Source organism: Topomyia yanbarensis, chromosome 3 (assembly GCF_030247195.1).
Source record: "Topomyia yanbarensis strain Yona2022 chromosome 3, ASM3024719v1, whole genome shotgun sequence".
NCBI classification, from domain to species: domain Eukaryota; kingdom Metazoa; phylum Arthropoda; class Insecta; order Diptera; family Culicidae; genus Topomyia; species Topomyia yanbarensis.
The window spans coordinates 253,122,239-253,134,456 of record NC_080672.1 but is presented as its reverse complement, the minus strand read 5'-3'; the positions used below and the strand labels follow the sequence as shown (position 1 = coordinate 253,134,456).

Genomic DNA, 12,218 nt, shown 5'->3' with positions numbered 1-12,218 from the left:
CTAAAGTTTTCAAAAGTAAAGGTCTCGAAATTGTCTCAAAAGCGCGTTTCAGATCCAAAAATACAGCGAAAATAGTCTCTTTAACCTCGATTTTCTCTTTCCATTTTGCTAACACTAGATTCAAAGCGGTTTCGCAAGAGTGTCCCTCTCGGTATCCCGATTGCTCCGGAATAAGCAAATTATTATTATTCAAATAACTCATCAGCTGGCCCTTAGCAACAAGTTCTAAAATTTTCTCTAATGTGTGCAACATGTTAATGGGGCGGTACTCTTCGGCTTTATCCGTCCCAGTAACTTTGGGAATAGAAATCACAAGTGATTCCTTCCAAACTTTCGGCACGTGCCCAGTGTGTAGTGATTCATTTACAAGGTCCAGCAGATCGTGTCCGATGACATGAAAGCAATTCTGTATCACTTTTGCGTTGACATTATCAATACCAGCCGATTTTCCCAAAGCAAAATAAATATCCTTCAACTGTTCAAAAGTGATTGAGTGAAACCCGTCAAATCTACAGTTAATATTAATCGGCTGTGTTATTTCCACAGGTTCACTGACCAGCTCAATACTTTGATTGATCAGTTGGACACTGTTAACGAAATAATTGTTCAATTTTTCAGCTATTCTTTGTTCAGATTGTTCTTCTACCCCGTTGAAAGTTATGGACTGCGAGGAACTACGTTTAGGTTTAATTAAATTCTTTAGGATTTCCCGTAACTCTTTGCTGTTGTTTTGATGTTGATCGATCTTCCTTTGAATATATTCATTTGGTCTTCTTCAAGACCCGTGAATAAATATTTCGCGCGTGCGTGTACCCATTCCAAAGACGTTCACTATTAGTTCTGCAAAATTTCTTGTGCTTTTTATCCCTTTTACGTTTAAGGCGCAAAAGATCTAAACAGTACCAACTGTTCGAGTTATTTGAATTAACAAACTTTTGAGAAACTAAACTATTTGTATACTCTTTTAACTGCCCATAACAGCATAAGAGTCCCATGTTGAAAAACAGCAAGCCGAGAAAAACGCTGTTCAAGATTGTCCCATCCATTGAGCCAAATGGATGGGACAACCATGTTTTGGTATTTTTTTGATATTTTCTGAACAAACCCGGTAATCTTATTTGTGCAGTGTGATTCAGTGGTGATACAGAATACAATCCAACGGATAACTCATTTTCGACAAAAATCCACATGGGACTCTTATGCGTTTATGGGCAGTTAACACGTTAGTTAGAACAGCTGCCTTGTTATCCAGATATCCATTCAATTCCGTAAAATCCATATATACATTTACCATAATAGGAAAATTTACCCTGACTATTTTATTTCCAATTTTTCGTGTATGAAGCTTAAATTCATAAAATAACACAAAAAGTTTACTCGATCCGAGTAATTCGAATATCCGGCAGTGAGATTTTTTTGAAATCTCCGGATAGTCGAGTTCGACCTGTACGGTATTTGTACTTTCAACTAAAAGATATTAGGATATCATTTGATAGGAAATTTTCAGCCTTCTAATAATATCTTGACAATAAGCTTCCGGCAGTCGCGCTAGTGCACTGAGTGCACGCTGCTCTGAATATCCAGCGAAATCGACTTAGGGCCCCAGCGGCTGCTCGTTCAGTGGGCCATAAGCGCAACTTCCGGAGTATAAAAATGTTGTATGCGCATAAGAAAACTTCAGAATACTCCACGCGGATTTTACAAATTCGATGAATGTAGCCAAATCGACTGACCAACGTTATTAAAGAGTTCCGGGAACATCAGACGTCTGCTAGGAAACCCTGATTATAAGAAAACTGAAATAAGAATTCGCCAGTAACACGAAGAAGAGTGGTCAGAACTTTCTTTCCATTAGAAATGCCGGCATCCAATTGGGAATATCAAATGCAACAGTCTGAAGAGCCAATAAACGAGCCAGGCGTACAAGTTTCCAGAGCGACGCCCAATTTAGATGACAAGCAACACACCACGGCTAAATTCTAGAGCGTGTAAGTTGTACACAATTCATTGTTGACCAAGCTTGACTTCCTCAAAATGGACGATGAAACGTACGCCATGATGGCTTTCAAATAACTCCCAGTTCAAGAGTTATACCCGGTTACTGTAAAGGAAAAGTTCAAGATAAATTTAAGCGGAAAATGTTGTCAAATGTTCCAAAGTTTTTAATCAGATGAAGGATTCGTAAATTACAACAATTTAAAATGTAATTCAGAAGCATTTCACAAAAAAATATAATTATAACTAAACACAAGTATAATAATAAATAGTAGTGTAATAAAATTCAAAGCAGCAAAACGAAATACCACTGAAATTATTTAAAAAAACATTTGTCTAGCATCAAATGAATTGTCTTTAATAAAATCACCCCCGAGTAAAGGAATTTCTATTAAATCCTAGATATTCGCTACATTCCTACAATTTTGCAGATGTTTCATTGCGCATAATCTCAAGTCAGTCCTATGTCCTATCTACATAGAACTGACTTGCGATTATAGGTAGTTCAGTTAAACTCTCAACTGAAATGATATGATACGATGTATTCTTCATTTGAAAATCGAATTATCAAAGAATTCGGAAATGACCATTTAAATTGATTATGCTTGTTTTATAAAATTCTGCGAACTATTGGAACATTATTCAGGCTAATAATAATTAATGTAATCAATGTAGCAAGAAACGTCACATCACACTCTTAGGCTGATTTAATCGTTTCAAATAACCATTCCCAAAATAAACGGTTTTCCATTTAATTCCACGTATGTATTGTGCCGGTATTAAAAAATCGAAGCCATGGCAAGTAGCATCATGTTTTTTTCTGCGAATAAGTTTTCAGCTAGGATTAAAACGAAAGTGGTCCGTGCTTCGTTTCTTATATATGAATTAAACACGTCTGCGCTGTTTCGAAAGCATGCAAAATGGCGAATGTTGTCATTTCTCTCAATCACACTGTTAAGTGTAAAACTTTAAATTGGAAAATTACTACGATTTTTCCGCAAGTTATCTCTTAATTCGAAGCATGTGAGTTTAAGATTTTTGCGATGGTCCATTCTGCAGAATAATCATGTTATTTGATTATCTGTCTGTTCCGTTCGATGCGGCATTACGGGTGGAGCAGAAGTCTTTTGATAACATCACGTACTAGAAAAGTGTCCTCCACTGAGCTTGGACGGCAAAGCAATTTATTGAAACGATATAAATTTTTTATACACTGTCAATCAAAGAGAGCGGGGAACGAATGGTTTAATCAACTAACGCTGTTTGGATCATCTGTCGTTTGCAGTATTGGAAAGTCAGTAGGTAACGCTGCATGCAATAGACCGTTCAAGGTCGCCTTGAGAGGATTACATGATTATCAACAGATATCTTGACTTTTCCACTTCTCAAATGTAGAGTGCAAACCCAACTAAGTTATCAGCATTATCACTGTTCGACAAATCAAAATTTAAGTGCGCTGAGACTGTGTATTATTTTTCATAAAATAGGAAAATTTTGAACAATTCAATAGTAATTCTTCAAAAGGGCTAATGAGACTTTTGTAAACAAACTTATTTCGCTCATTATTCCGATACCGAGTTGAGTTTCATGAAAAATACACATGAATCAACATCTTTATCCTTGGTAGAATCAATTTCAAATGTTTTCTGTGTTGAAATGATAACAAATTAGGAGAAATCAGCAAAACAAAAGTTTGTTTACAAATCTTATTAGCCCTATTCAAATGTTGATATGGAATTGTGCTTTTCGTTTGAATCTGTACGTCAGGATTTTTTATGAGCATTGCTTATATCATCATTTAAAAAATAGCCACCCGTAGGATTGAAGCAAAATAAACAAATCTGTTTTAAACCACATACTAGTGAAATGTACCTTTCTCATTTCTATAAATTTGGATTACATGGCTGGTTGTGCTCAATATGGATTTTACGGAATTGAATGGATATCTGGATAACAAGGCAGCTGTTCTAACTAACGTGTTAAAAGAGTGTACAAATAGTTTAGTTTCTCAAAAGTTTGTTAATTCAAATAACTCGAACAGCTGGTACTCTTTAGATCTTTTGCGCCTTAAACGTAAAAGGGATAAAAAGTACAAGAAATTTTGCAGAACTAATAGTGAACGTCTTTGGAATGGGTACACGCACGCGCGAAATATTTATTCACGGGCCTTGAAGAAGACCAAATGTGAATATATTCATAGGAAGATCGACCAACATCAAAACAACAGCAAAGAGTTACGGAAAATCCTAAAGAATTTAATTAAACCTAAACGTAGTTCCTCGCAGTCCATAACTTTTAACGGGGTAGAAAAGAAAAACATTTTTTTAACAATTTGTTAAAATGAATTAAATTAAATCTTATGGACCGAGGGGTGGTTTTTTATTTTGATTATAGATGTTTTAACCTTATGGTCATTCGCCTCTTTTCGGGTTAGAGAAATCTCTGTTGGAAACATCTCTAACCCTATGTGCGGAGTTGGGAGTCGAACTCAGTTGAGCTGCGTATAAGGCAATCGATTTACCAAATAGGCTATGCCCGTCCCCCGAGGGGTGGTTCAAAAGCCACAATAATTTAGGTTATTATATATTGGCTCCAGACGAACAATTTCTTCAAAACTGGTCCCAATCCGCGAGGGTCGATTCCAAGTTTTTGTTTTTTGGTCACTTTGGGCGGAATAACCCATATATATGCTATTTTTGAGACAGGCCAAGAGGAGAGGAAGTTAACCCCAGACCCCCCATTCCACGAAAAAAATTCTATCGACTGCAATGATCGAATTAGCCCCATAATCAATTACCCCATATAAACTATATTCTAGTTGAAATATGCAGCCTTATTCTGCATTACGGCGGATCACATTTTCGAACGAATGTGGTTCGATCGAATCAAGCTCCTGTTTGGTTTTGCTGTCGTTATTGAGAATGCAATTCACATTCGTTCGAAAAAGCAATCCGTTATTATTTTTAAAACACCCGGATAATCGAATCATTTTTCCCGGATAATCGAATCACGGATAATCGAAACCCTGGCTGACAACGCCGGTGGCTGAATGGTAAGCGTGACCGCCACTCATTCCAGTTGGTCTGGGTTCAATTCTAACTATATTAACTTCCCTTTCTCTCAGCAATCTACGTTCGGCCTGGCCGGCGCCGGTAGATAGATAGATAGATAGATAGATAGATTACATGCATTAAATTAAGTTATGTCAATTGGCAATTCGTATTCGATAGTTTACACGACGTCGCGCGCCTTACTAGTTGGTACGGTCAAACTTGTGAAGGGTGTCAATCAAGAATCTCTGACGCGTTCTTGATGTCACATCATTAGCTAGTACGGTATGCGCGCCAGTAGAAATGCTTCGACAACTCCAATGGAGTTCTCAGAACGACTCTAAACTTCTACAAATCCGCTCATGGCTTGAACAGAACACACAATATTATTACGATCCATTCCTTAAAATTGTGCAAATTCATGTATTTTCATGAAGGAATCTGGATCAAGCAACGGCTCAGCCCGGGGACAATCTGACAGAAAGTGATTGTTTCTTATATTACTAGAAAAACTCTAGAAAGAGAACTGCGGAGACTCCATTTTGGGTCGATTGGATTCGCGTTTAGTTGTCAAAAACGAATCCAATCGAACATTGCCTATCCTTATAACATTGGACGTGTTGCCATACAATGCCGGGGCATACGTTGCCAAAAATGCTGTTTTTTTTCTCTGCAGTTCTCTTACTATGAGTTTTTCTAATATGTACCACTGATTTGATAGTGGCGCTAGTATACCATTACCTTATGAGTGCCATTATTGATAGATTGTATCTACTTCCCGTAGATTTCTAGTCGCTTGAACCAATAAGTAGGCGATAACTCAGAGGAAATCTGCAATCTTTTTGCAACATTCTTCCAAGAAGTTTACACTACATTTTCAGAGAAGGATCGAGAGCGTGAATACTTTTCATTTCTCCCAGAACTTTCAAGAGATATTAACATTAAACAGATAAAAGTACATACAATCATGGATGCCTTAAAAACTTGGATAGTTCTAAAAGCCCTGGACCTGATGGCGTTCTACCGGTATTTTTAAAAACTTTGTCAATGAAACTAACCGCTCCTTTATTTTGGCGTTTTATCATGTCTCTAGAATCAGGTTGTTTTCCTAAAACATGGAAAAGCTCTTTCCTAGTTCCAATTTTTAAAAATGGTAATACATCCGATGTGCGTAACTATCGTGGAATAGCAATCATCTCGTGCATTCCCAAGATTTTCGAGGCGATTGTTTATGAAAATTTATTCCACCAAATCAAGAACAGAATTACCCATGTGCAACATGGTTTTTTTCAAAGGGTGTTCTACAAGTACAAATTTACACGAGTTCATTAACTACACATTAACAGCAATGGATAACGGAAACCACGTAGAAGCTCTTTATACAGATTTTAGCACAGCATTTGATCGCATCGACATACCCATGCTACTTTTTAAATTAGAAAAAATAGGGTTTGAACCAGGACTTCTTCCATGGGTACAATCCTATCTTACATATCGTGAACAAGCTGTTAGATTTAAAGGGATAAAATCAATCCCAATTCAAGTTACAATAGGAGTCCCTCAAGGGTCTCATTTGGGCCCGCTATTCTTTATTTTATTTGTTAACGACATTTCCTTCATTCTAAAAAATGTAAAAGTTCTTATATATGCTGATGATATTAAACTTTTTCTAGAAATAAAAAATGGTGAAGTCTTTCAGACATTTCAAAACGTAGTAAATATATTTTATGCATGGTGTAATAAAAGCCTTCTGAAACTGAATGTAAAAAATGTAATTCCATAACATTGAGTAGAAAGAATAATATACAGAACAATAGAATCTTATTGCGATATCAACAAGTGGAAAAGAATTACAGAATAAGAGATCTAGGAGTTATTATAGATTCCAAAATAACATTCATAGATCATTATAACACAATAATTAACAAATCAAACAGCACACTAGGTTTTATTAAACGCTTCAGCTATAATTTTCAAGATCCCTACGCAATAAAATCATTATATGTAGCCTATGTGCGTTCAACACTAGAATATTGTAGTATAGTTTGATCGCCTTTTTCAGCAACGCATGCAAACTGGATAGACTCAGTACAAAAGCAGTTTTTGATGTTCGCTCTTCGTAAACTAGGTTGGACTGGACTACATTTGCCATCTTATGAAGCACGGTGCATGCTAATTGACATTCAAACCTTGAAAGATCGTCATGAATTTTCTATGGTATCATTTGTAAACGACATTGTATCTATGGTATCATTTGTAAACGGCATCGTATTGATTCAATCGAACTATTATTGAAACTAAATTTTTATGCTCCTTCTCGACAACTACGTAACCGCAGCATCTTTTGTACAATTCGCCATCGTACTAAATATGCCAAGTTTGACCCTTTAAACCAAATGATGAATATTTACTACAAGCATTGCGAAAGCATTGACTTTACTATGTCGAACACAAAACAAGCAGCAGTTTAAAGTAAATCAAAATTTTAACTAGTGTTAAGTTAGTGTAACAATTATTGTAAGAAACCGGTCTACATCTGATTGACGACTTGAAATAAATAAATAAATATTTTCCAACAAATTTACTTTGACTTGGTTTATTGATGACCATCATGAAAAATAAATCGGATAGATTTTAGACGCAAAAAACGTAGTGTTGAATGAAACTCTTATGAGTACCGTAAACCGGGGTGACATTGATCACTTTTCAAAGTAATAATTACATATTTTTAGACGCAGCAAATTTTTTTCAGGTTTAATATTTTTAAACCATGTACTGATGTATGGGGAACAAGATTGGATGATTTTACCTAAAATTGTCCGCTTACAGCTATTTTTTCAAAAATGATATCAAGTTCAAGTCCGTTTTCGTATTCCGGGGTGACTTTGATAACCTGCATGTTCACCCACATTAAGTTATTGATGTCAATGTTTTTCATTCAAATGTTTGTTTAAACTAATTTTCGTATTCCGGGGTGACTTTGATAACCTGCATGTTCACCCACATTAAGTTATTGATGTCAATGTTTTTCATTCAAATGTTTGTTTAAACTAATTCTGGAAAGATACTTATTGGTAAATAGATGTTAATTGGTATTATTCAAAGTATTGCAATGTACTGTAAAATTCGAGTAACCAAAATTCGTATAATTTGTGTTGAACTAGAATAAAAGTTTCTGAAAACCTTTAAAATTGCTAAAATTGGTTTATTTCATTGCTTTATCAATGTACAAATGTTTCATCTATTTTAACACGTTTGAATATTGAACAATAAAAAATGTTGCGAATTTTAGCTTAAAATAATTTGAAATAATTGCCAACTAGTTTCACAAAAAATGCATTTAAAATAAACAAACTCTTAAAACTAAATTTGGCACATCCCAATCTAAAGGAAAATAAAAACTCGCTTGTAATTTATTACTCTTGTTCAAATGTGAGATTTATTTGTTTTATAAAAAATAGACACTTTACGAAGCTTCGTAAAAATAAGTCAAATGTCGGTTTTTGTAGTTTTTGTACCCAAAAACCGAACAATATACTCAAAAAGTATAACAAATCAGTATTTTAGTTTAGAGTTTGGAGAAAAAATCATTTCAAATTAAAATGATTCGGTAGACTAATCTGGTTTAATAAGCGATCTACGAAAAAAGCTTTGAGTGATCAAAGTCACCCCGGTTTACGGTACTCGTTTCAAAAAATAAAATAATTCGGACAGTTTGCGAATCTGAAGATAAGAAATTTTATTCATGACTAATAAATACATTAACTAAGCATCAGAAAATATGACGAATTTTAACGATTCAACGGTGGTAAAATTTGGTACGGTTATATAAGTTACCACCAAAACCAAGTCCAGACGCAAAAAATGCCGAAGCCCTAAACAGGCGACACACACAGTACTGACGCAGCAGACCCGTGGCACCGATACGTAGGAGCAGCGTCAGCGTTTATAGGTTTGACCAGGTTAGCAGTGAGGCCTCTGTAAAACAAATTAATCGAAATAAAATCACTTTTTATTTGTCCGTGGACAGAGACGGTTGTCTTTTTTTAAAAAAAGAACCTAGTACACGTTAACTTGTAACTTATATGTCATCCATTTGTATCACGAAGTAAAGTTAAATACTACAAAAAGAGACTGAGTGTTGTATATAGACGTAAGCATCGTCAAGAAAAGGTAAGGTGCAGTGGTGCAAATTTTCATTTTCAAATGCCAACTTTCAGTTCAATCAAACCCAACCATGATTCAAATTCAAAGCCTCCCTCAATCATTCAGTTTCAAGTTGGCGGGATTTTCATAACTGAATCGTACGTCTTCATTTCAAATTGATGCTTTTTCATTCACCAACCAAAGCTGCCATCTGCTCTGTAGAGGCCAGTTTAGGTTATATGTCGTCATGTTTTGCGTTTTCAAGCTTACATGGACAGTAAGAACTATGTTTAGAGTAGTTTTGCTTGAAAAACCTAGTCATTACCCAGTAAAGAGATATTCACAGGGTCAATGAAATTGAAAATGAATGGAAAATGATTGAGCAGGTCGGCTGTTTGAATGAATAATGGAAACGAACAACTGCGAATTGAACATAGTAGGGCATGATTTGAGGATTTTTTCTCCTTTAAGTTCAAAACAAACTGTTGAAAATTTGCAGCTCTGGTAAGGTGTGATCTGTTCAAAACCCGACCCGAATCTGAAAATTCCAAATTCGAAAAACCCGAACCCGAAAGTTTAAAATTTCAAAAACCCGGACCCGACCCGAGCCCGAGAAATTCAAATTTGAAAACCCAGAATCCGACCCGAACACGAGTTTAAATTTACAAAACTCGAACCCGACTATCTCTACTGTGCAACTACAGCTAGTCCAGATCAATAACGGAGTAGTAGCCAGGGGTGGTCGCACAAGCTCAAGCTCAATAGCAAGAGAAAATGATAAAATTTAATATGAATGACGAAGGTCCTACAACCCCAACTTCTCGTATTCTGACAAAAGTCAAGAAGGTACCGTCCGACTTCTGATTTTTTTTTCACATTAGAAAAACTGCAAAATATGTATGAGTTGCATCACGGAGCAGAAAAATTACTAAAAATAGGGGTTTTTGGGGACAAAATGACCCAGTACTCCACTTTCCCGTATTTTTCGAGGAACAGAAATGTCTGTATTCAAATATTAAAGTTATTTCCTTTAACAAAAGGTATGAATTGTAATTTTCTGAGTGCTACTTCAAAAGTTGTAACATTTAACATATTTTTGCTCCATATTTTCTCATAAACGAAGAAAATGATATATTATACATTTCTTTTGTTTGCATTTTTACCTGCAAAAATTGCGATCAAACGCGTGGAGTACATTTGTACCCCAGTGCAACGTTCTAGGGTTAAACAATATCATCAGAATGAGAATTTCGTTCGATGTTTCCATGCCCAAAACTGCTAGGCATCCCTACTAAACCCGTATCTGTTTCTCAAACTTAGAAAATGTAATTGTAATGGAACACTTTGATTTGACGATTAGATATTAGTCTCCAATTCTGGTATACCAACCTGATTGAAAGACAGTAGCTTCTCCGCAACGCAAGCAGCACAAAGTGTTCTCAATCATGGAACATCAAGCCAAAGCCTACACGTTGCAAACAGTACAACTTACAAGCAATAAAAGTGATCAAAATAAAGTGACGACAAGTAAAAATCAATTCAAACAGCCATCACTTTCAACCAGTGAAAGTTCATCTGAGTAAAAACTTATCTTTAGAGAAATGTAGTTCAATCTAATCAACTTTCTTTCAGCGATTCCATGCGTGCTTTGGAGAATTTGATAATTTGTCCTATTTGCCAAAAGCGGCTCAGTGCCCCGAGAATGCTTCAGTGCCAACATACCTTCTGCCTTGCGTGTCTTGAATTGGCGTTTCAACAGCAAAATCAAAAAGGTAAGTTACTATCAGATAAAAATAAATTAACGGTTCTGCTTGTTTTATTGTAATTGTGTTTTCAGATTATATTGTATGCGCAACATGTGATAGCATGCAAACGTTGAATTCAACTTCCGGTGGAGTTTCGAGCCTTCCGCCTAATCTGTATATTGATTCAGTGCTGCAGGTCTTAAGAAGCCAACAGGAAGTTCCAAACTACCAAAGTCAAGAACAAGCGTTATCAATTGCTTCTACTGTGAATGTAAGTGCAGCCTATGTTTATTCTGCAAATAGAGCAAAAACAAGATAACCACGTCAGTTTTCAATTACGATAAGTGAATAACGTTTGTCAATGCATTTTCCAGATTCCTGATGATGAGTTACACTCGAAATGTTATAAATGTGATACAATCGGTAGTATTATGATGCAAAATTGTGGTCATTGCAAACAAGTAAGTTATTTCCTTTAATTAATATATGAATTGAGCTATGACAATGATCTGAAGTAATTAATTAATTCAAAGTCGGCCGAAAGTAGAGGGTTTCAAAAAATGTTTGTTACATCATATACATTTATTATGAAATTTTTAATTTTATTTTTCAAGATGAGTACAAAAAGTATTTGAAAATCTGCGTATTAACCCATTTACTGCAAAGACAAACGAAAAAACATATTTTTTCTCAGCATTTTTATGATTACGCGACATGACAGTTGAACGATTTTTTTATTCAGTCTGTTTATTTGGAAAGGTACGATACCATTACAGCTTGAAGGTGCCAATTTTTACATTTTAAATTTCTTAAAACTAGGCGATCACGATATGAGATTTTCAAGACTACATTGTAAAACTAAGGAGCAATTTTTAGACTAACTTAATATGAGGGACAATTTTAAATAGACTACATTAAACTAGGAATATAGTTCAATGTACATGGGGGATCATTTATTAACGAATTTCGCGCCAAATCGTAATCAGAGTTGGCAGCACCCTCTCAGATTTTAATGAAACTTTCTGTACATGAAGACTTTGTCACAAAAAGCCACTTTGCATATTTTGTTTTCCCAAAAATGATCTAGACAGTCTTTTGAAAAGGGCCAAACTTTTTCTACCAATTTTTTTTCAGATAACTATAGTCTAAAAATGACAAATCCTACAACAAAATGTTGCTGAAGTGGTTTTCACAAGGTTTGAATAAAAATATTGAAAAAATTCTTCATTGACTCCTATACTGAAAAAAAATCGATGTTAAAAATTTAAAGATGATTTACAAA

The 12,218-nt window shown here is 35.2% G+C and overlaps 1 protein-coding gene across 2 annotated transcripts in view; it reads left to right on the top strand.

The window, feature by feature from the left end:
- Positions 1-9,122: 9,122 nt before the first annotated feature.
- The window catches only part of LOC131694073 (RING finger protein nhl-1-like), a 39,291-nt gene continuing 36,195 nt past the window's right edge, over positions 9,123-12,218 (top strand). The window contains exons 1-4 of one of the 2 annotated variants that reach the window (XM_058982444.1): positions 9,123-9,218; positions 10,824-10,963; positions 11,029-11,207; positions 11,311-11,397. In XM_058982444.1, the coding sequence (XP_058838427.1) occupies positions 10,831-10,963; positions 11,029-11,207; positions 11,311-11,397 (399 nt within the window). In that variant the 5' untranslated portion in view covers positions 9,123-9,218; positions 10,824-10,830. Of the gene's footprint in view, positions 9,219-10,627; positions 10,771-10,823; positions 10,964-11,028; positions 11,208-11,310; positions 11,398-12,218 lie in introns of those variants that run through there. The other variant, XM_058982443.1, reaches the window with a different exon arrangement.